Below are 22,213 nucleotides of genomic sequence, written 5' to 3' on the forward strand. Positions count from 1 at the left end.
GGTTTGTTGCGGCCTGTCTGGTGGTTGAGAAGACGCGCCAATTGACTAGGTCTCGCAGTTTGAAATGTTATTTCGAAGCATAGGAATGTACTCCAGCAACTCCGAAGTCACCGGACCTCTCAGACGTCGTGCTACTACCTGCGTAAAACAGCGCTCGGACGGCCAAACCAGCATGGTTGCTCGCTACGCTAAAAGATATTCGCAACGCCTAGTTGCGTCGTCTGAAGGCCGAGGGCTGGTGGATAAAGGTCTTAACATGAACCTACATCAGTATTTTCAGCCTGACATGAGCTCAACATGAGGAGGGAGCCTCCGCCGCGGCGCGAGTCTTCGAGACGCGCTGTGTAAACGCGTCCGAACGCGTGCGGCTGTTCGGCGCTTATGCGCTCTCTCTGCGCTCTCACCTTGGCTCTCCACGACTCGACGCGTCGCAATGTCTGAGAGTCCACGAACGCCTCCCAGACGTCCCGCGCCGGCCCTAGGCAGCTCCACTCGCAGTCCTGGAACGCCTCGGCGGCGCAAGACACCTCCGAAGAGGACTCAGGGCGTCAAGCCGAGGTCGTCAAAGTTTTCGGAGGGTAAAATCAACGAGAACCTCAAGAGATTGCTGCGGCTGGAGTTTGAGCCGGACCCATGGCAAGCTCAATTGATTTCCAAGGTGCTACGCGGTTACGACAGCATTTTTTGCGCGGGGACCGGCTACGGAAAGAGTCTGGTTTTCCAGGGCCTGGCGGTGCTAGGAGGGAAGAAGAAGGTTGTCATTGTCATCAGCCCATTGAAGGCACTTGAAGGGGACCAGGTAAGTAGTTCCCAACTGTTCTACTAGGTGTGAGATGAAGTGTGCTCTGGTGACCAGGTCAAGGAAGCCGAATTGAAGGGTATCAAGGCCGTCATGATCAACGAGGATAACTCTCGTACAGCGGCACTCTGGACGACAGCACGCACGGAGGCTCAAATGATCTACATCTCACCGGAGATGGCACAATCCGAGTCGTTCGCGAAGCTCTGGAAGGACCATCGCTTCCGGGATCGCCTACAAGCCGTGATTATCGACGAGGCGCATTGTGTAGACGAGTGGGGCGCGGAGGACTTCAGGGGGCATTATCGCCGTCTAAGTACACTACGTCACTATACTGGTCACGAAATCCCTTTCGTGGCTTGTACAGCAACGTGTTCCACTTCGACGTTCGATGTCTTATGGGACACACTTTCGTTCGGCCTACGCCCTTTCTGGGGCATCGATGTTGGCGCGGACCGGCCCAATCTCTTGTTCGTCACGCGCGCGCTGCGCAATCCGCAGAATCCTCTGCCAGACTTTCTTAATATCCTCCCTACCAACATCACCGATGCCACGCAGGCCTCCGAGATCCCGAAATCCATCATCTACATCGACTCAGAGTCTGGATGTCACGACATGAAGGCTCAAATCCGAAAGTGCCTCCCTGCGCACCTTCGAGACACGGTCTATGCCTTCTCGTCAGGTGCCTCCGAGGCGGCTAAGAAGCTCGCATGGGAGCGCTTCCAGAGTGGCCGCTACCGCATTCTCTGTGCCACTGATGCGGCGGGTATGGGTTGCAACGTACCGGACATCCGCTACATCGTCGTTTTGAAATGCCCGCGCTCCTTATCGGTCGTCGCACAACGTTGGGGACGTGCAGGGCGTGACCGAACGACGCAGGCAGTCTGTCTGCTTCTAGTCCCGCAATGGGCGTTCCGTCCTCCGCCTGTCGCAAGTCAGATCACTGTGCAGGCTGTACAGCGCCTGCGCCGGTCGTCTACTAAGGTCAAGCCAGAGAGCAAGCGAAGTGCTACCCAGCGTGCACGGCTGCCTAGCGACCTGGAGAAGTTCATCAATGTAGCTGATGAGTGTGAGCACAGTGCGTACAGGCGGGGATACTTCGCTTCATGGTGTTATCTAACTTGCTGTGCAGGCTGCCTACATCGCTTCCTCGTTGACGCCTTCCAACCGCAAACACGGCTAGCGACGCATAGGTCTCTCGACAACTCCGACAAACCTGTGGCAGGGTCCCGCTCTGACAAGTCTCCCTTGTTGCTCCGCTGGACCATCTTAGATGTTGGGAGACATCCGCCTCGCGCACGCTGCTGTAATCATTGCAGCCCGGCACATCCTGACATCATACAACCAGCCTCTGACAAAGACCCTCGCCTATCCATGTATGCCGCCGATTTCATACGACCTCTCGCGGTCCTGAGCACTCGCACACGATCCACAACCATCACATCACAATCATCAGCGTCTGGGTCCCATTCTGTGGCGTCAACGGGTACCTCCGAGTCGGGTAATATCCCGCTGAATCACGACATCTCAGTGACCCGGCAGGACAAGGATCGACTACGGGCTGCGCTTACGGAGTGGCGCATGAACGCAGTCAATCCTCAACACGACAATCTCTTCATGTCGTACGAAGTTGACTTTCCGACCAAGTTCATTACCCAACTCGTCGAGGAGAGTAGGAGAATCCTGAGGCTTGACGACTCAGAGGTCAATGCCCAGAACGTCCTCAAGATCATTCGGTGGGATTCTGCGACAGACGCGGACCTCAATAGCCTCACCTCAGTCATTGAGACGTGGCGCTACAACACCCTCTTGGGCATGACACCTGTTTCACAGCGGCGAAGTCGAAAGAAGGCCCGTACATCACCCGCCGCTGCACGTCCTCGCATCACGCAACCAGAGTTCACTAACTCCCCTTCGGCATCTGTACAGCCTGCCATGCTACGCAGCTTGTCGATGGGTGCAGACCTTGCGGCTCAAACTAGTGCCTCGTCACCGTTAGATGTCGGGTCAGATCCATTCATCACTCCCCGTGCGTCCCACACTTCTGTAGGACTGCCAGGACAATCACATGCAGCACACTTCACTCTGCCCCATCCTGTCCACGTCACACCGGCATGGATGTCTCCATTGGCCACCCCAACCTCCCGTTATAGGCCTCCAATTTGGGCTGCGCGCTCACGGCCCTTGACACCCATGGACGTCTCGCCTCGAGCTGGGCGTTCCCGACCCTTGACGCCTATTGACGTCTCGCCTCGAGCCGTGCACTCCCGACCTTTGACGCCTGTTGATGTCTCGCCTCGGCCAGCTCAGTCAGTGCCACACGGATGGCCACATATGGCTCTGGGCGTACAGCCAATGCCGCCGTCACCCTTCCCAGTTGCATATCATCCATTTCCTCCGGCTGCCGCATCAATCATGTCAACGCCTTACGGAACCTCAGGTCACGGTATACCCGGCGGGATGCCCAGCGGTTCAAGTTTACCTCCAACGCCATACTATAGTAGTGCCACTAGTACGCCCAGGCCTCCACCAAGTTCTGCTAGTAGCACGTACTCGCTGTCTCGGGACACATGGCTTGCTCAGCCGGCACCGACGCCGTACTCCTCTTCGATGCACATGTACTATCAGGGTAATTATCACTTGCCCGTTCATTCTCCGTATAGTACCAGTAGTAACTATCCGAGCGATACTTCGTACTACAAATGAGGATGTCTTCAGTCATTTTCTGTTCCCGTTGCAAACTCTCCACCGCCACCGAGCCCCCCTGACGTGCTACCGTTTGTAGTGTGATCGTCTGAGTCTCCATGTAAGTCAACATAGCTATCGTATTGTAGTGGATTATCTTGACTGTCAAATGCAGTGTCTGTGTGGAATGGCGTGGAATGGTCATTGCTCCGTGAATTAGCAAGTTCTCCAGATGCAATGGGATACCCTAGCTCTCGGTCGTATGCAGTGCTCTGTACGTAATCTGTGAACTTTCCATTCTGCCATATCTCCGCTCCGAGACTCATAACATCTGCAACGGCAGAGCGACGCGGCGAATCAGCTTTCTTCTTTCCTTTGCCCCTTGACGATGTAGCTGCAGGCACATGGTGCTTGCCAGCGGCCACAACATGCGCACCATCGACGATCATGCCCTCGACCAAGATGCGCATGTCATTGATGAAGGCAATTTCCTTCGAACGTCTGTGCCGGTCGGGGTCTCCAAAGAAGTTCGCAAAAAGGTGAGAGGTCAAGCGGAATGCTTCAACGCATGCAGACCCTTTCTTCATGATGTAGTCAATCGACACCCCATTGCCATGGGCTATGTAAACACGCTGTGCTCGCTCATCAGCGCTGCAGACCTGTACGCGCCCAGTAATATGAGTGCCTCACCTTGACCCAGTAGTTACACTGCTCCAAATATAGGTCCGCAGCGATCCATCGACCGGGCTTGCCCCACCGGTTCACAAACCACGCTTTCTCCAGGACTGCGCGCATTGCATCTGTTGTCTCGTATTTCCATCGTATCAGTAAGTCAACACACTCTCTTGCGTAGTTGTGTTGACCGGCCCCGCGGAATGCGAAAGCCCAGTACTTCAACACCCGTAAGACAGCTCCGGCATCCGCGATACTGACCGCATGTTCGAAGCGGCAGAAGAAGAGCGCATCTCGCATGAAGTACACTTCGTGTGCGAACCAATCGTCCCCAGCGGCTTGCGCCTGAGTCAGGGCCACCCCGGCAGTGGAGTACCGCCTCACTATCTCCCGCGCTATTCTTTGGATGTCGTCCAGGTCCGGCTTCCACTTCGTCAAGTCTGACCACCTTTTGAAGCCTTCAATGACCCTGAAGCAGATTCGTGAGTGACCTACTTAGTATATTGACATGGCCGCGCTCACATTACACAGTGAAGCAGACGTGCTATCAGTGAATGGCGAATCAGCGCCTTTGCTGCGGCGTAATTGGGCTTCTTCGCGTCCCACGTACGCTGGAGAAGCCCCTTGTGCTTCGCGAGCGATGCGTGGTCGGTAACGGCATTCCCGAAGTGGACACGCATGATCATGTGGGTCGAATTCAGCGCAAAATGCCATAGCGCGCTGACTTCTTCAACATACTCCAGACGCTCCATCGCATCTACATCATCGACGCGCTCCCGCCGCGCAGCTCGCAGATTTGACACTGTAAGCCAGTCGCCTTGGAATACACGTGGCTGCTCTGACCACTTCTCCCTCGGAACTGTTGACTTCTCCTGGATTTCCTGCAGTGCCTCGATGACCCCCTTCTTCGAGCCTGAGTTGACGTCCACCACGCCAAGAGGGCGCGTATCTGTCACCACGGGCGGTAATGGACGGTCCTTCGGCATATATCCTTCAATAGTATCCAGCCACTGCTGACGGTCCTCCCAGCTCTTGCTTCCAGGGGCGTACCGCACCAGCATCCCTGCGACCAGCCCTTCGAACGCAACTCGCATATGGTTACCATCATCCTCTGTTGGTCGGATGTCGTCAAAATGTGCGGTCATGCGCTTGCCACGTAAGTCCAGCTTTGACTGCAGATTCAGGGCAGCTGCGTCTGCATTGTTGATTGCAATGACCGCAACGTTCGTGGCGTGTATCATCGCGTTACGGTTCGTGATACGTTCTTGGAATTTCCGCAGATAGATATCGATATTGTCGAGGATGACGCAGAACATTGTGTCGCTTTTCAGCAAATTGATAGCATGCTGTGCAGCATCGTTCGAAATCTGCTCCTTCAGTCGTTCGATGGTCGTGATGGATACTGACAGCCCCATATCGCTCAGGACCGATAGAACCCGGGAGCTCGTGCCCGAAATACCAAGGAACAGCCCGAACGGCAAGGCTAGCACATTTGTGGCACGATTGCGAACCAACGCGAGCAACGCGATAGCAACAAGCACCGCCTAAAACAAGGTTTAGTCCACGGTACTGCCATGTTGTGCTTGACTTACAAAGCTAGGGTTGCGCGAGAAGCCTTCATAAACCCTTCGCCACTGAGTTCCAAACCTAGGCTCCTCTCCGTCTGGTGCCATTCCTTCGCCAGGCGAGTCTTCTTCAACCTCTTCGCCACTCTCCCACCCATCCGAGTCTTCATCATCTTGTGCGCCACCCCTCGTCTGATCGTCCTGGCCTCTGCGACCCTTTCTCTTGGTGAGCACCACACTGCGATACTCGTTCGGAGAAGCACTGAAGACATGGAGGAGGCTAGACGTGAATGGGGCCAGCTCCTCTAGCCGCATCGCGACGTTCCCAGGCGCGAGAAGATTCCGGATGCCGTTCACGGTGAGTTTGCTCAACCGGATCTGCAGTTGACGGTCTCGGATAACACGGTTGCTCTCAGACAGAGCTATGTCCCTCGCATATGGCTGGACAATTAGTTCCATCAGGTTCGTCCTCGACTTTGGCCACTTCTCGTGCCACATCTTGAACAAGCCGAGCGGTTGGAAGCGATCCTCGGGATTGAACATCGACTTGTGATAGCCCATGAATTGGCCAACACGAATCTTCACAACCTCGTGGTCACTCGAAAAGATGAAGCCAAGGAAGCGGTGGACAGGGACATTGAGGAACACAAGAAGCGATGCGAGCAAATGAATACGTTCATCGTCGGGAGCCTTCCGTACTTCGTCAGGCAGGATGTCTTGCCAGTAAGTGTTGTCGAACTTCAGCGAGTGAGGCATTGATACATCTCTTATCACTCATTTTTTCGCCGCAGCATGCTGCACGGTCACTTCCGAGCAACCCTCACACCTTCGCGGAAGCAAATCTGGTGTCCTAAATAGGCAGAGCTGGGCAGGGGCGCGATGGAGTACGACCGCGCCGACGCGTGACTGCGCGAGGCGCGTGTTGTCACAGCCCGACACGCTTTGTCACATCACGCGCTTTCTAACGTTGTTTCCTCTCTAGCACATTCAATTCACTTTCCGGTTGCCCCGGATGAGGTTCCGAGAGATGTAGTACTTGCTACCTTTGCGTACATATGTAGAAAATAGCATGACAATGCATCTCTGCGCAGATATATACAGAGATTGCCTTCGAAGTCTTGCCATATCTGCAAGTCCAATAACTCCTCTTGTGTGCAACGGAGGTGATCACGATTTTTTGTGGAGTGTCATTAGCATCTAAACTACAACTTCTCCCGCAGCACCAAATAAATATACCGTATACTTGACGAACTTTGCTCGACTGAACCGACCCCTCTTGAGCGCCGACTTTGAAGCAAGCCCCTCTCCGAGAGGCCGGCGTGGCGGCCCGGAGAGGTGGCTTGCGCCGAACCTATGTAAGCGCCTGGATGAATTCCTGCGATCGGGTTCTGCCGGTGAGAACATGATCGTTAGATCCAATCTGAGATTTTCCATCGAGCTGGATTTGCGTAGGCGCCGGCACCGAGCCTCCACTGAAGTAACTGGACCGGCACCTGGATGCAACTCTACTGTGTTCATGAAACACACACATCGTTTCCAACACATATTCTCAACAAAATCTCGTCGCTGATCAGAACTTCTTGACGATGTCTGCGCCTCGATCCTCGCTTCCCAGTTCCTCCAAAAAGCGCAAAGTTTCTACAAATGCCGACCAAGATGAAGACGGAACTCTCAAAGAGATCAAGCAGCTCGAGTCGCAGCTGGCGGCAGCAATCTTCAACAACGAGTCGCTCAACAAAATTGCCAATCTGGTGCAACTTGCTCTGAACGCCTCGGATGCGAACCATGTACTCAAGGCGGTCTATGCGCTCTACCGGACATTCGTGACACTCATCACGAAGGGAATGATGAACAGCAAAGGTGCCGGAGAGACTGAGGAGACGAGAGCGGTCAGGGCGTGGCTGTCGGAACACATGAATCAGTATGTCGAATGTCTCGGTGAACTACTGCAAGATGAGGAGTCCATTCTGCGGGTGCGTCCATGTCCGTGTTTGGGTCATGCCTTAGTATCTGATGCCACGTACCATACAGACATCCTCGCTTCAAATCCTTCTCTCCATACAGAAGCACCTCTCCACCGCGCTTACGACCTTTTCAACCAACCCGTCTACCTCGTCTGGAAAACCGCAGCCGCAATTCCACATCTCTCACTTCCGAAAGGTCGTGTCCGCTCTCCTCACATGTCCCCCCTCCTCCCGTTTCACCCACACATCATCAAGCAAGAAGCAGAAGCTCAGCGGCTCGAGCGAGGGTCTACTCAGGGAGGACGTGCATGATACATTCCTGAACACTTGGCTCGACGTGCACGACGATATCCGGTGGTTCTTCCTTCGCGAAGCTGGGTACGTTGTGCTGTATCCCTGGCCATGTCTTGCACTTACCATTCAGTAGCACGCTTCTCTCCAAGTCTGATGCACCCAACGTCCCCACCAACCTCCTCTCGCTCCTAGAGAAGCTATCCACGTTCCCCACCGACCCCAAGGAACTCAACACATGGTGGGTGGAGGAGCTCGGGGCAAAGCCTCCATCACCCAAGAACAAGAAGGGCAAGGGCGCAGCCCCGCAAGCCGACAACTCGGACGACTCCGAAGTCGAAGCGCATGAAGACAAGCCCGCGGAAGACGATGACGACTGGCGCAAGTTCTTCGACGACGCGCCCGCCGATTTGAAGGACCAGAAGCGCAAGTCCGCGCGCGTCCACACGCTGACATTGCATCAGTCGCTTCACTCCCTCGCGAGCCACCGCGCAGTGTACACAAGATGCTGGCTTGCACTCCTGCCGAAGCTCTCGTCGGTTGAGATCCGCGAGCGGGATGGGAAGCGGAAGGAGGTGGGGAATAGGGAGAGAGCATCGAGGGGGTATGCGCTGAAAGTACTCAATGTACTGCATCGGGGTGTGCTACCGCACCTGACGAGGCCAGTGTTGGTCATGGATTGGGTTGCGGGCTGCGTGGACTACGGTGCGTTCCTCCGTCCATGTGCGCAGCGATGAGAGTACTGACGCCACACAGGTGGCACGGTTGGCCTGATGGCCCTGAATGCGCTATTCACACTCATGAAGGAGTACAATTTGTACACATCTCGCTGCATGACCCACCCCCTTACTATCTGACTCACGCTGCCCCACACAGGGACTACCCCGCGTTCTACACGCGCCTCTACACGTTCCTCGACCGGGACGTCCTGCATCTCAAGCACCGCGCCCGCTTCTTCCGACTCACCGAGCTCTTCCTGAGTTCCACGTGCGTCCTCTCCACTTACCCCGCTATCCCTCTCCCGCTCATCATGATCTGATCGCTCGGACGTGCAGTCACCTCCCCGCCGCTCTCGTTGCTGCTTTTGCGAAGCGCCTTGCCCGGCTGTCCCTGAACGCCCCACCCGCGGCGGTGGTGATGCTCATTCCGTTCACGTACAACCTCCTCAAGCGGCACCCCGCGTGCATGGTCATGATCCACCGATCCGTCGAGTCTGTCGGGCCCTCCGACGGTTCGCCCCTTCTCCCCTCTCCCCTCAATACGTGGGTCAGCTGACCAGTGAGTGTAGACCCGTACAACGACAAGGAGCCAAATCCGCAGCACGCACACGCGCTCGAGTCGTCGCTATGGGAGCTCCATTCGCACGTCAGCCATTACCACCCCGTCGTGGCGACGCTCGCGAGCGTGCTTGAAGAGGCGTTTACACGGCCGCAGTATGCGATGGAGGACTTCTTGGATCATACATATGGCACTGTGCGTCCTGCTCCCCCCTGCTCGTCTTGGGCATCACTGATAGTGAATTGCGGTAGATGTTCGAGACCGAGGCTAACAGACGCATCAAAAAGGAGCCCGTTGTCGAGGACACGAACCTCGCTCCGACCAACGTCACCGACCAACTTTGGGCATTCTGACCTACGAGTGCCCGACAAGCGGTCGCGAATGATTGTGTATAGGGCTACAGCGTTTGTCATTCCGTAATATACAGAGACCTATCTACCATGCACTAGCCGCATCGCGCCAGTACATGACTCCGTGAGTAATGTGAGAGTCTAAATGGCCTCTTCCTCCTCCTCGTCGCCGGACACTTCGGCGTTCGCTTGTGCGGCCTTTGCCATGGCCTCCGCGAGGTCCTGCTCTTCCGTCTCGGAGATCGCTTTTGGCTATGAATGGCACAGTCAGATTGAGGACGGGCAATGGGGTAAGGCAGGAGAGACGCACCTTCATCTTGACTACGAGCGAGCCACCGCTGTCCTCGATCGTAGACTGGATGGACTCTATTGCGCGCTCGAGGCGATCTACCGCAGCGTACTTCAGACGAAAAATTTAGTCATCCTACCCATTTCAACAGTCGACGAGAAGCGTACCTTGTCTGTGGCATTGGTGGATAGGACATACAACGGTGGTGCGACGAGCTTTGCCTTGATCGGGACTGCCTCGTTGCTCTCCTTCTCACCAGCGCGGAGGGCCTTCTTGATAGCGTCGATACCGGCAGGTGTGTAGCAAGTGAGCTCAATATCCGCACGCAGCTTGATGGGCTGCGGCGTGAGCCGGCGGGCGATGGTGGAGAGGAGGATGGACTTGACGTTCTCGGGGACGGGTGCGGGGAGAGAGGCGAGTATGGTCTCTTGCTCGCTGCGGGTGTGCGGCCTAATCAGTAATGGGAGGATGAATTAGTACCGAATGCACGTACGTGAGGACTAGCTTGAAGGCATCGTATGGGTGCCCGTATTTCTTACCCAATGGCCATCCGATCTGCTCGTACAGCTGCTCGAGACGCTCCTCCTCGCTCGTGCCGGTCACCTCAGTCTCTTCTCCCTCCTTTGTCTCCTTTCCCTCCGCTCCCTCGCTGGGGCCAGACGGGAGCTTGGAGGCGACGTGCCGCATGATAGATGCAACTGTTTTTGACTTCATATAGCGTTCCTCGCATTTTGTGATATCTTCAGGAGAGACACGACGCTTTGAGAGATCGATGTAACCTGGCATAGAAGAATGGATGAGACGTTTAATCAAAGTCGTGAGGATCGTTGAGACGCACCCTTCTCCTTGTCCACCCTAAGCACGACCACGACCTCATTCCTGCCCACACGGATGAGCTTCTGGATAGATCGAATACGTCTCCTGGACAGTTCGGAAAGCAAGATCATTCCCTCGATATTGTCATACTCAAGCTACGCGGTAAACGATTCTGTTGTTGAGTCGATCGCACGGGACATTATGTCGGAATGCGTACCAGCTTTACATATGCACCCATCTCCGCGATCTGGCGGACCTGGACCATCACCAGCTCGTCCACCTCTGGATAGCGCTGCTCGTAGTACCGCATTTTCGTCTATATTCTGATGCGTTGTTCAAGATGCAGGAGGGTGCAGAGGTAGAAAGATTGGGCACTTGCAGACGATCGAGGCTTGACTCGGATGAAAGATCGCAAAGCGCCCGAATAACAGGTTGCCTTTTCAGGATATGATAGTGGGAGCAAACAGGCCTAAACTCTGTACTGTGTCGAATCCAACAACTCTGCTTTGTCTCTCATCGCCTCCAACTCATATTTTCGTTGATTTGTCAGTCTATGTCATACTGCTCATCACAGGTTGGCCGACCGTCACCGTTGACGTTGTTCTCTTCCGTGAAGACTACCGGTCACGCGGCACCAAGCCTATACGCTCCGGCGCAAACAGTGCACTGGCGATGTATGTGTGAGAAGCTGCGCACAACCTGCGTGGATTGTCCAATCGTGCTACATCCAGGTATATGACAGAGCCCTTAACTATGATACAGAACAATGGCTACAGGGGAGGGGATGCTATCGGCGGGGGAGGATGGATACAGGGTATGTGAGTACTGCAACTTAGGAACGAAAACATATGAGCAGTTAACCAATGAAAATGGACAGATCGTGGATTCGTAGGGATGTCGTGACCTGCCTCAGAGTCAAACCGTCTCTTGGACCACTGTCATGTAGACGCCGCCGTCAAGGCCCTCCGAGCGTTTGTCCCTGCCGCGCAGGCCGCTGAGGCTCAAGGTCCTCCCGAGAGCAGGGAGCCCGTCCCTACTACGCGTCCTCCTCGCGTGCCTCGGCACGAATTGCTCTGTCCTAGATGCATGCGCATAACTTGCTGGCACCCCGGCGTCTGCGAAGGGCGCGAAGTGGGGCAGCGTCGGCGAGTCGTGCAGAGCATCCGGCGGGGGTTCCAGCGCGTATGCGGAAGTGCTGACCGTCGAAGATACGAGGCTCACATCGACAGATGTACTGCTTGGCGGGCGTAGGCGATGAACGACGGGTGACGGCACCGTGACGACTTGGTCCGGAGCGATGGGAGGCATTGCGTTGGGCCGCGTAGGAGAAATGGGAGACACGTCCATAAGCTTCACAGGCGACGGCGGAAGGGAGGTCGGAGGTCGTGGCCATGGGCCCGCGATTATGGAGCTAGGTCGCCGTCGCGAGCCGGATCGATGTATCTCGTCTTCGTTCCTGAGGGCAGACTCCGCTACAGCGTCCGCAACGACGGCAGGCGGAGGCATGTCAGGCAGGTGTCCAGGTATGTTGGAGGGGCGGAAGATGGAAGGCGGACGAGGCATGGAAGCGATCGCTGCGCGCCCGACCGGCGAATCGAGGTAAGACATCGCGGACTGGGCGAAGCTGATGTCCGTGTCGTCAGAGGAGATAGATGTCGGAGGCGAGGCAGCCTTGTCGCTACAAGACGGGATGGACAGCGGCGGCAACTTGACTCGCGCGCGGGATCGAGAATTCGTGCTTCCCTTGTGGTCCGGATACATGGGGTGAATCGACATCAGCGTCTCCGAGGATCGCTTGGACGACATTTGCGGCTGCAGATCCATGACGGAAGAAGAGGTGGACAGCGGCCTCACCTCGTTCTTCCCTGTGAACAAGATGCTCGCGCGCCATACCATCGTGCGATAACCCTCCAGCGAGTTGTCTTCGCGCGAAGCACGAGCCAGGTTCACGAGGAACATCCCGATGAGCACGAAGGATGAGGCGGGTATCATCCACCACGTTACTTTAATGTCTGACACCGTCAGTGCCGCAGAGCGACGGATGATGTTCGCCTGAGACAAGTGCGCATGGACGACGCGCCACGACGTCCAAGGAAGAAGGAGAGGAGAGGATGCAAGCGCAGCGTGCAAGGTGAATGCAGAAGAAGCCAGGAACAGTGATGCAATCAGAAAGGATCTGAGCAGCGGCCGGAGAAAGTCGAAGATGTGGCGGCCGGAGCTAGCTGACCGGCTGGTGCGGAGAAGCGTGAAGCCGCGCCGGTGACCGCAGCGTATAGTGACACAGGTGAGGACGATGGCGGATACAGAGAGAACGAGTGGTGGTAACCAGACCAGGAACAGAGCGGGGACGGAGTTGTATACAGCGGGTGAGCATCCGAAGTTCTCCGTCAGGTTGAATCGGTGGCTTTGCACGATTATATCTGGGCGGGTCCAGGACTTAGGTAAGTAGGTCGGTAGGTCAAGCAAGACTGCACACTCACGAAGTACCATGTAGACAACAGGGACTATGATACACATTGTCAAGTCAAAAGAGAGGACGCCAATACCCCCTCTGGCGTCGCCCGTCACGAGAAGATGTCGCACTCGATTGGATAGGCATAAACAGGCTGAAGGCAAGGCTACTCGTACGCCCAGCAGCAGTTTCGTGCCTGTAGGAGTCTCAGTCACTCATCGGTAATTCTACCAAGTTCACGCACCTATGTCGCACCAGACAGGGATTCTCACTTCGACATTCCCTGCCCAAAAAACCACGTTCACGCCTTGGATTATGTTGCAGATAATCAGCCACCAGATGAGGGCCAGCATGGCGACGTTCCGCGAACTCCAGTATGCGGGCAGAAGGCATGCCAGCAGTGCGGCGCACGAGAAAGCCACAGCGGCCAACGCAAGTGCCATATGGACGACACAAATTCCACAAGGTCTAAAGAGTGCTATCGCAGGATCGAGGACGAGGAGGTACAGGAAGGTCGTGATCCGACGGATTCACGACTTGACGGGCTGATGTGATATGTGGGGGAAGGAAGGCTGAGCAGTCAAAATGACGCCTCGCCATTAATAGATGTATCGACAAGATCGACAAGCGACTGGTGATAGAGCTCTTGACGGAGTACAACAATTGCCTACAGCGAAACAACGAGCGGGAGCCGCAAGTATCCGCGGAGGCCTCACCCCGGGCGCGCGCTCTGGTCGGAATGCACTAGAACCACGCTGACGTCCCTCTGTGCGGAGGCATGCAGGGTGACAATAAGTGGAAGCCCAAATCGGGATGAGGTTTCTTTCGGCTTGCCGGAAGCAGATGGGACGAGTGGCGTTCCATATAAGGAAGGCATAGTATTCGACCACCCGATCACCGCATGGATGTGTGAACCAAGTGTGGGCCGGTATAAGTACGTCGAGGACGTCAAAGACGCCACCTGCGGATGTGTGCGACGCCTGCATCACGTAGAAACAGCTAAGCAGATTAGGCCTGCCGGCGAGGTCGAAACCCGAGCGTCTTGCTACTACTACCGTCAGGAGTCGGATATGTCAGTGCGACGGCACACGTTGGCGCTCGCTACTTGCTTTGTCTCGTTGTCTGGACGCGCACCTGAAAGCCTGAGAGTCATGTCGCCCGTCCGACCACAGGCAATGGTTGGTAATCGAGTATATGGCCTAAATTATTCGCTTTCTGGGCTGGAGCGAAACTCGAATGAGTCTTCGGGCTGCCATAAACGCGTTGCATGGCTGAAGCCACTGTCCATGCTAAGACAATGGCCAGTGTCATGGTGTCTGTCCACTGACAGATCACCGAATTCATGCAGTCGTCACTCGCGTCACCGGAGCTCATGCAACAGAGTGAATTGTGACATTAGTGATCCAACTGCGTACGCGTCTTCGTATCGCATATTGCATCAGCGTGGCTCTTGGCACTGCAGTATCCTGGTCCGCTTCCACTCGAGGCACACACTGGCATGGCCAGGCCGGTACGCTTCATCCACTGGCTTCCGGAGACAACTTAACGTGGTTCAGAAATTTCAGGGGGTACGTTGAAGAGTTAGCGCAGGAGGCCGAGAAAGCGGTGCGAAGCTCACTGATTGATTATCATGTTACACAGGCATACTTTACGAGGAATGGATATGCACCATTGCATTCTGAGTTTCATTCGCGGAGCATGAGTTGGCGAGGGCGCTGTTCCACTGACGCTATCCTAGATGACTGACTTATGCCAACATCATACGCGGCATATCCTGGCAATGTCCCTCGTTCTTGTCCTATTTATTTTGCCTTCTGAGCAAGGCTCCATGTCAAGCTGGAGACTTCAGCCAACTCAGAGCGATCGGCGAGTGTGACAGTGGCCCGACAGATCGTACTGAGTGACGCCACTTGCATGTTTGGCGTTGTTTTCCATCTTCAACATCATCACATCCGCTGGAGGCTGGCAGTGGCAAGCATGAGCTCTGACTCCGTCGTCCGTTTCCTAGCTTCAGTCGAATATATCAAACCTTCTCCTACTCGACCATGCTTTCCGAACTCAACGCTTTTGGAACGCAGTACGCTGCCACGGGAATGAGCAGCAGCGAGACGACTGGCGCTGTCGGCGACTCCAAATGAGGTCGAGCGTACGAGGAACGGCGGGCACGATTCTCAATCGTACGCTAATGACGCGGAGTCTGTGACCGCATATGAAGGTATGCTATAAACTTCGTTAGAGACCGCAATAAACGACCCACACACTACGATGCGTTGATCTCTATTAGGCACGAACCATGTTTTGGATGGCTACCTCCCAACGACCTCCGGAGCTCCCTTGCCTCAGGCTCGTGGTCGGGCCGGTGGTCCTGGATTACGGTAGTGGCTCTGGATTGACGAACACATACCTAACTCAGTGGTCATTGGAGCCCCCTCAAGGGATCCCAGACGCGCCTAGGGGTCTCAGCACATCCCACCATCTGACCTGAACCGCAGTGGTCATTCTACATGCCAGCGATGATACGTCCGTTTTCAGGTACTTGTATGCGGCGCTTATTGTTGCGCAAGCTCCACTGCTTGAGATCCTCTCAAACTCCAGGACGGTATGTGCTTTCAATGAACTGAATATGGTCGTGTACTATCAGCACTTATGGCTGTCCCATTAGTACGGTCGTGAGAACGTGCCGGAAGCTACATATACAAACCACCCGTCCGTCCACGTCCGATACATAACAGTCCCAATCCAGACTATCCAACTAGGGATACAAGTATCAAAAAGCGATGGCCATTCAATCGCGAACGAAGAAGTTAATAAGGATAGTGTGCGCATTCCGGATAGCAATTGCCGAGACCAAAGAGTGGGTATGGGCGTCGGAGGAGACAAGGACACCTCAAGACGATGAAGGTACAATTGGGGGCTACCCGAGACCCTGTTTGGCCGCCTGCGGCACTGAGCATGTTTCTTCAGTATAGACATCGACTGAGCAGCACACTTCACTTACGTGATCTGCGAACAGGTTGCCTGCAGGACGTGGACAGCCTGCACTCATGAGATGGTGCACGAGTATGCGGCAGGGCCGTTTGTGCGGTCGAAGTCGCATAGGACCTGGGAAGTCTCCGTCTCTGTCTCCTCGGTGGGAACAGGTGTAGCGATGGTGAAGAAGGCGTCCATCGTTGGCAGAAGAGCGAAGAGTGGCAAGTAGCCGAAGATGAAGGTACGGTGGCGGATGCCTGTGCGATTTGGTTGCCGTTGACTCTCGAACGTCGCTCGCACCTTTATAGATCTGCGCAATGGCAATTCCATAACGATGACAATAGAGATAGAATGTGAGTATGAAGATGCATTGCGATTGCAATGGAAGCTCCGGTCGCTACGTAGCAGGGCATTGAGGCACAGCTCCGCGAGTAATTGTTGATTTTCGCCCTGCCTGTCTACAGCTAGCGCAGTTACCTTCAGGTACCAATCAGTGACACTGTGGATTGTCTCGTGTTGTGTTCATGAACGCCTTCGAAGATCCTCACCATCATGGTCAGAGTCCCGCAAATGTGCAAGATGTCTCGAGCACAAGCCCACTTCGCGACCAAGGACTCGGGATCTCCCCCAAGGATGGGTTCTCTGCGTCAGATACACAACCGTACGACCATTGGGTCCGGAGCGCAGTACGTACAGCTCTTGACTGCTTGGTTGTCAACCCTCATCACAGGCACGATTACAGGATCGCGGCGACAGCACCGGCGCAGAGACAAAAGCTCGAGAACCCCGTGTGATCAATGGCGCCCTGTGCCGTAAAGCTGTGGTACAACAGCTCAGGGCGCATATACACGCTGTTGTCTTCACCATGCGTGCTTTCCCTGCGAGGGACGAGCGTAATTGTGTTGTGTGGGTCACGTGAGAACATCAAGCCGACATGGCCAGCGCCCACAAAGAAGAATCACGGAGAGTGCGCAGAAAAGAACTTGCCTGACTGACACGACGCATCAGGTACGTACTGGCATGGCTCTGCAGATAGAGCTTCATGAAGCCGAGACGGAGCGGGTCTTCGCAAGTGGACAAACCAGCGCAAGTACCGTAGTGGTACGTCTCCCTACGCAACGAAGCGATCACTGCGAAGTCCACGCTGGTCATGCTTCCTTCTGTTAGCAAGTCGAAGTCTGAACCATGACTGGGATACTTAGCGGGCGCGGATTTGCGCGGAATTTCAAGAGCCTCAACATCATCGCCCAGCGCTCAGCGCTCAAACTCGAGCCCCGGCAGTCGCTGTAAGCGCTCTTCAATCTCCATGGCCGTACTGATCCTGGTCGTATCATCGCCTATCCCTAGTCTTCGCTTGTGCGCTTGATACATACTCTTCAGGATTCTGGAATGCTCGTGCCTCCAGCAGTATGCCCCCTTGCCATTGATAAGCTATACTCGTGTTGTGAATTGACCGACAACACTGAAGTCTAGTTTTACAAGGTATGCCATATCATGACCCCCTCTTTCCCCCCTCTGCGCTCCTCAAAATCACTAGTCCCCGAACCACTAATAATGTATAACTTAGGATTATTCTTGAACGAATTGTACGCCATAATGATGGTGTGCGCCATAAATGGAAGCGGCACTGTTTGTTCAGAACGACATGTACGAGGACGTCATCGGTTGTCTACTCGTCGGAAGGTGGGTGTCGCGGAATGGGAGCTGTAGGCTGAAGAAGGCTGTCAAGGACAAGCAAAGGGACTTCGAGTTCGGCCACTCACCAGAAGTATTGACTCATGCGATCGTGCATGATCCACTGCCACTACCATTCGAGGTATCGTAGTTGACTGGGATCTGGGAGCCTTCGCCCTCGATGTCGGCGGGGACAGGTGCAGCAATGTCGAAGGTGTCCATCGCTGGTTACGAGGTACGAAGAGCGTGTGGAACGCTTCGTGAGCTTTGGGTGTATCTCTTGTGCTCACCGTCGTGTTCTCTATGGTCGACAGGGAGCCACTTTATACATGGCGTTCAAAACGAGACGCTACGCCATTGGCCGCATCGGAGAATCCGAAGTCTACCGCGCGCTGGAGAGGCCCCTGGCGAGCGATGAACGTGAGCAAGTCTTATTGTTCCTGCTGGCATCTCCGCGCATGGACTTAGACAGGCGGTGGTAGCTGATCGATCGGTATGAATCCCTCGAGCGCGCTGGTGTTGTCAACGACACAATGATGTCAGAGACATACCGCTATAGCTACACAATTTGCCTTGACATCCAGCCTTTCTGCCGAAGCGGATGGAGATACATGTGTATGTCGGGATTGACGAGACGTGTCAGGCTGTGTATGTGAACCCACGTCTCAACTCACGGACATGACTAGCGCGAGCTGCACACAAAAGAGAAAAGACACGCTGTGATTCCATACGGACCGCGGTGCGTCTTTAGCAGCTCGTAGCCTCCATATCCGGCCTGCGTTATTGTCAAGCGACTGTCATGTGACCGTGTCGTGGTGGGACTAGCAGAACGACATTGATTGCGTTCCCATTCTTAGAGCCGCAACTGAATTGCATGCATGTCCGCGACAGGTAGCGGATTGATATGAACGGAGGCTCTTGTGCCGGTCACTGCTGATATGATTCTCGAATAGACCAAGGAGGTTGAGATGATTCCATGCCATTCGGTTAGCCACGGTGGCACCTAGGCCTACTGCAGACAATGTAGCAGTGAACATTGAGGTGTTCGAGAACTGCGCGACCGAATGAGCTTGTCATATGATCCACAAGTGTGTACTGTGCCACCTACTACGATGTCCCACTAAAACGGTGGCACAGGCCACCATGTCAACGCTAACAATGACTCAGGCTAGTCAGTCCATCGTCCACTCGACCAAATCCCAGTGACCAGACCAAAATACATCCTAAAACCGAGATTCAGAGCAAGAGGTGTAGACAACCGATATGACTTATGCGACAGCGGCATTACAAATTAACTATGGAAGGCTTGCAGACTTTAATGAATAGACAGGTGGTCGGACGAGTAAGTAGTAGACAACAAGCTACAACTGAGGCGATATGCATAGTGAGACGACAGGGACCGAGAGGAGGGATACAACGTGGAGACACAGGGTCGCTATAGCATACAGACGCCCCACAATAAGTTACTCTGCGCCAGCCAGGCGATCATACATATTGCTACAGCCTGGTATCTCACCATGTCCAAGCACACGACTCCGTTCAGATCATGGCCTTGGGCATAATTTTGCGTAGGGGCGGCACCATCGCTAGCAAGATCCTGACGCTCGCGCGGTATGGCCACAACACGATCGTTTGCACGCACTCGAACACCCACTGATGGAACGACAACGGCGTCGCTTGCGCCGCATGCTTGCGCGCCGAGCTGCCCCCGCTGTGGCTCCGGCTGCGACTGCGGCTTCCGCTCTTGTTCCGAGCACGGCGGGTCTTGTGATGACCGTTCGTCGTGCCGTTCGCCGTCGCAGCGTGGTCCTTCTCGTTCTCGGTGACATACGTCCCGTCCGAATCGGCCTCATCTTCACCACCGGGTTCACCTTCTCCGTCGGACTGAGGAGACTCGAGGATAGTAGTGAGGCGTGGGTCGGGCGCACCGTTCGAGGATAGCCTATGGTGAACAGTCCCATTTGAGCTGCGAGAGACGGGTGGCGAAGGAGAGGGCAGCGGCGACGGTGAGCCTCCAGCCATCCATTTCTCGGACGTCGCATCCGGTGCTCCCAGCGCCCAGATTGTCTTCGGGAAACGCAAGACTCCACGAACCAAAGGCCGGATATAGCCCCATGCGCGCCGGTACCCTCGTTCATAGAACGGAGCAACATAGCCACGCCTGAGTGCGTCGACGTCCATTCGTCTGTTCTGCTCGACCTGCAGAAGACCCTTCTCCAGCGCCGCAAGCCGAGCGGCGAGTGCGAGGCGCGCCATCTCGGCCTTCCGTTCGCTGCGTTTGCCACCGCGCTCGAGCTCGCCAACAGCCTCGCTGAGGTCGTCGCACACTTCCTGAAGTCGTCCTGCGAGTGTGGTGCGCGCCTGCAGTTCGTGAAACTCGCGTTCAAGCAAATCAAGCCGCTTCAGGAGGACAGCATTGACTGCGAGGTCCTCGGCTCCCACCTTTTCAGGAGGGTAATGGATAGCGTCATGCAGGGACTCGGTGCGTCCTTGGATGCGAGAGATGAGATGCGTCCAAGGTCGGATACCCGTCGCGAGCACGAAGAGCGTTGTACTGAACCAAGAGAGAGATTCCCTCTCCCCGAGTGCCGACAGCACGTGCTTGAGGAAAGTGGCTCCAATGAGAGGGGAAATGGCGGTTACGACAAGCAGCAGCAGCTCTTGCCGCCGCAACTCAGTTGCAGCAAGCTTGGTGACACGGTCGGGCTCTCCGGATCGCGCGCCAGCCGACTTGCGGGGCCGAGAGGCCTGGTAGAGCTTCCAAGGAACTAAGGACAGCAATTAGCTTTCGAAATGGTACGAAGTCATGGGCAGTGGCATACCTTCGATAAGCTGGTGGAGGTAGAATACTAGGAGAATGATGAGGAAGAGGTTCTTGATGTGGTCACCTCCAGTCAGCCAATTTCCGACAGGCGACACGCAGGCCACGATGATAGACAGGTCCAAGTCGGCCCATGACGTGCTCGACCGCTCGCGTTCGTATGAAGCACTGCGAGTGCTATGGATCTGCGCTCGGGGCAACGGCGGAGCTGCCACTCCCTTGCCTTTACCCTTCACAGTCGCGTATGCAACCTCTTCCTCGCTCTCATATTCGCTCCTGCCCTCCTCCTCGTAGTCCGAAGCGTCCTCATTCAATATCGTCGCTGCAGACTTCGTGTGCAGCGCCGTACTACGTCCGGAGTCTCCGCTCGACGTCCTCGCGCGTTGAGAGGGACCCGCCTGCGCAGCCTGTGTCGCCATAGTCGTTCAGCGCAGATGAGATGGAGAATGGAAGAAGAAAGAGTGTGTCGTCGCGTGGAGTGGGCGAGGTTGCAGGCTCCGTTCCGCCTTGCTGGATCGGTCACTTCCGCTGCGGTCAAATCCTGCGTGTTGGCCGCATGTGCGACACTGAACGTGCCTTCGTGCTGCTCAGCACATAATTACACGTCATGGCGAGCTGGACTTACGTTCTGAGAGGTGATGATGGTCACCGGTACTGAGCAGAAAGTCGTGTGAGCAGTTATGGACGCGCTGCACACCACACGACGGCGCGCATGACGCGCCTGGCGGCTATATCGGCAGTTAAGTCCGTCGTCAAATTCGTAGTCAAATTCGACCTCTGAGCTGAGCGCTGAGACGGCGTCGTACGAATCGTACATTCATGATAAGCTGTACAGTGCAGGCTACAGTAGAAACTCCGTAGTCATAACATTGGTATAAATAATAGGAAGCGTCCGTGAACGAGTCAAGCAAACGAACGTAAGCTCATGCTTAGAGCGAAGAGGAATCGAAGTCCGATGGAGTGGGTGGGTTTCAATAGCGTATCTTGACCTGGCTTCATCCGTCATGAGATGTCAAACGGGTGATATAGCATAGCAGCTAACGCACATTCTGAGATTTGGAGGTCGTCTGTCTTGCGCGCAATGAGTCGGTTAGAGACTATGGAAGGGAGAGTAGCACCGGTACATACCAAATTCGACGGCGAACGTATGTATTCATGCGATGACGCACATCTGGAAGCTGAACTGCCCATTCGAACACGTCTCCGACTGATGTTGGAGGTCCGTCAGGACATGTTCTTGCGAATCTTGCGCAATGGTGAGGCATTCTGCTGCCCCAGGCTCAGGCTTGGCAAGGGGGAAGAAGTGGTCCATGGCGTGTGCAAAATGCACTCGCGATGAAGGGTCGAAAGAGGGAGGAAAGAAGGATAGTCCTTGGCGACCCGCGCGCGATTTGTTGTTTATATAGCTTGATTAGGGAAGGCTAAAGCTGGTCTGCGTCAGGGGTGTTCTGTACGCTTTATAGTGCTCTGGCCTTGCACCTACAAGAATTAGGAGCGGTCGCCAAGCGCACAGCGCAGTCAATCCTTTGGCCAGCAATGATGAAAAGGAGGGAGACAGGATGAAGGGAGAGGGAAAGCACAGCACGG

General features: G+C 55.2%; 6 protein-coding genes across 6 annotated transcripts; 2 read left to right on the forward strand and 4 right to left on the reverse strand.

The window, feature by feature from the left end:
- The first annotated feature begins 383 nt into the window (after window positions 1-383).
- C8Q71DRAFT_847635 (P-loop containing nucleoside triphosphate hydrolase protein) lies at window positions 384-3,522 on the forward strand. Its single transcript, XM_047926664.1, has 3 exons — window positions 384-799; window positions 857-1,877; window positions 1,932-3,522. The coding sequence occupies exons 1-3, from the start codon at window positions 434-436 to the stop codon at window positions 3,503-3,505; spliced, it is 2,961 nt and encodes a 986-aa protein (XP_047779894.1). The 5' UTR covers window positions 384-433; the 3' UTR covers window positions 3,506-3,522.
- Window positions 3,514-6,477, reverse strand: C8Q71DRAFT_857035 (uncharacterized protein; the record flags this gene model as incomplete). Its single annotated transcript, XM_047927362.1, has 4 exons — window positions 3,514-4,116; window positions 4,175-4,625; window positions 4,679-5,700; window positions 5,749-6,477. 4 exons carry the CDS (start codon window positions 6,475-6,477, stop codon window positions 3,514-3,516), a joined length of 2,805 nt encoding a protein of 934 aa, XP_047779895.1.
- Window positions 6,478-7,172: 695 nt separating this feature from the next.
- C8Q71DRAFT_833632 (ribosome biogenesis protein Noc4) lies at window positions 7,173-9,607 on the forward strand (the record flags this gene model as incomplete). The annotated part of the gene is made up of 8 exons (XM_047926400.1): window positions 7,173-7,694; window positions 7,753-8,063; window positions 8,113-8,681; window positions 8,733-8,793; window positions 8,853-8,963; window positions 9,032-9,207; window positions 9,265-9,449; window positions 9,506-9,607. Exons 1-8 carry the CDS (start codon window positions 7,308-7,310, stop codon window positions 9,605-9,607), a joined length of 1,902 nt encoding a protein of 633 aa, XP_047779896.1. The 5' UTR covers window positions 7,173-7,307.
- On the reverse strand, window positions 9,602-11,119 carry C8Q71DRAFT_754866 (eukaryotic translation initiation factor 2 subunit alpha). Its single transcript, XM_047923514.1, has 6 exons — window positions 10,927-11,119; window positions 10,732-10,864; window positions 10,387-10,672; window positions 10,061-10,328; window positions 9,915-10,004; window positions 9,602-9,856 (listed from the first exon to the last, which is right to left on the reverse strand). Exons 1-6 carry the CDS (start codon window positions 11,017-11,019, stop codon window positions 9,746-9,748), a joined length of 981 nt encoding a protein of 326 aa, XP_047779897.1. The 5' UTR covers window positions 11,020-11,119; the 3' UTR covers window positions 9,602-9,745.
- A 98-nt stretch (window positions 11,120-11,217) lies between these two features.
- On the reverse strand, window positions 11,218-13,840 carry C8Q71DRAFT_754871 (pheromone A receptor-domain-containing protein). Its single transcript, XM_047923515.1, has 3 exons — window positions 13,406-13,840; window positions 13,190-13,357; window positions 11,218-13,129 (listed from the first exon to the last, which is right to left on the reverse strand). Exons 1-3 carry the CDS (start codon window positions 13,602-13,604, stop codon window positions 11,625-11,627), a joined length of 1,872 nt encoding a protein of 623 aa, XP_047779898.1. The 5' UTR covers window positions 13,605-13,840; the 3' UTR covers window positions 11,218-11,624.
- Window positions 13,841-19,344: 5,504 nt separating this feature from the next.
- On the reverse strand, window positions 19,345-21,045 carry C8Q71DRAFT_857039 (uncharacterized protein; the record flags this gene model as incomplete). Its single annotated transcript, XM_047927363.1, has 2 exons — window positions 19,345-20,573; window positions 20,628-21,045. The coding sequence occupies 2 exons, from the start codon at window positions 21,043-21,045 to the stop codon at window positions 19,345-19,347; spliced, it is 1,647 nt and encodes a 548-aa protein (XP_047779899.1).
- Window positions 21,046-22,213: the final 1,168 nt, after the last annotated feature.

The sequence above is a fragment of the Rhodofomes roseus genome (genome assembly GCF_022264815.1).
Source record: "Rhodofomes roseus strain CIRM-BRFM 1785 chromosome Unknown C8Q71scaffold_8, whole genome shotgun sequence".
NCBI classification, from domain to species: domain Eukaryota; kingdom Fungi; phylum Basidiomycota; class Agaricomycetes; order Polyporales; family Fomitopsidaceae; genus Rhodofomes; species Rhodofomes roseus.

Bases quoted from the DNA above. Each gene is read 5' to 3' on its own strand.
- C8Q71DRAFT_754866 (XM_047923514.1), bottom strand. From the start codon at position 11,019: ATGCGGTACTACGAGCAGCGCTATCCAGAGGTGGACGAGCTGGTGATG. The intron at 10,865-10,926 runs GTACGCATTCCG...TTTACCGCGTAG, and splicing joins TGGGTGCATATGTAAAGCTG to CTTGAGTATGACAATATCGA. The intron at 9,857-9,914 runs GTGCGTCTCTCC...TGCCATTCATAG, and splicing joins CGCTCGTAGTCAAGATGAAG to CCAAAAGCGATCTCCGAGAC.
- C8Q71DRAFT_754871 (XM_047923515.1), bottom strand. From the start codon at position 13,604: ATGGCACTTGCGTTGGCCGCTGTGGCTTTCTCGTGCGCCGCACTGCTG. The intron at 13,358-13,405 runs GTGCGTGAACTT...AGACTCCTACAG, and splicing joins CCCTGTCTGGTGCGACATAG to GCACGAAACTGCTGCTGGGC. The intron at 13,130-13,189 runs GTGAGTGTGCAG...GGACCCGCCCAG, and splicing joins TGTTGTCTACATGGTACTTC to ATATAATCGTGCAAAGCCAC.
- C8Q71DRAFT_847635 (XM_047926664.1), top strand. From the start codon at position 434: ATGTCTGAGAGTCCACGAACGCCTCCCAGACGTCCCGCGCCGGCCCTA. The intron at 800-856 runs GTAAGTAGTTCC...TCTGGTGACCAG, and splicing joins AGGCACTTGAAGGGGACCAG to GTCAAGGAAGCCGAATTGAA. The intron at 1,878-1,931 runs GTGCGTACAGGC...CTTGCTGTGCAG, and splicing joins AGCTGATGAGTGTGAGCACA to GCTGCCTACATCGCTTCCTC.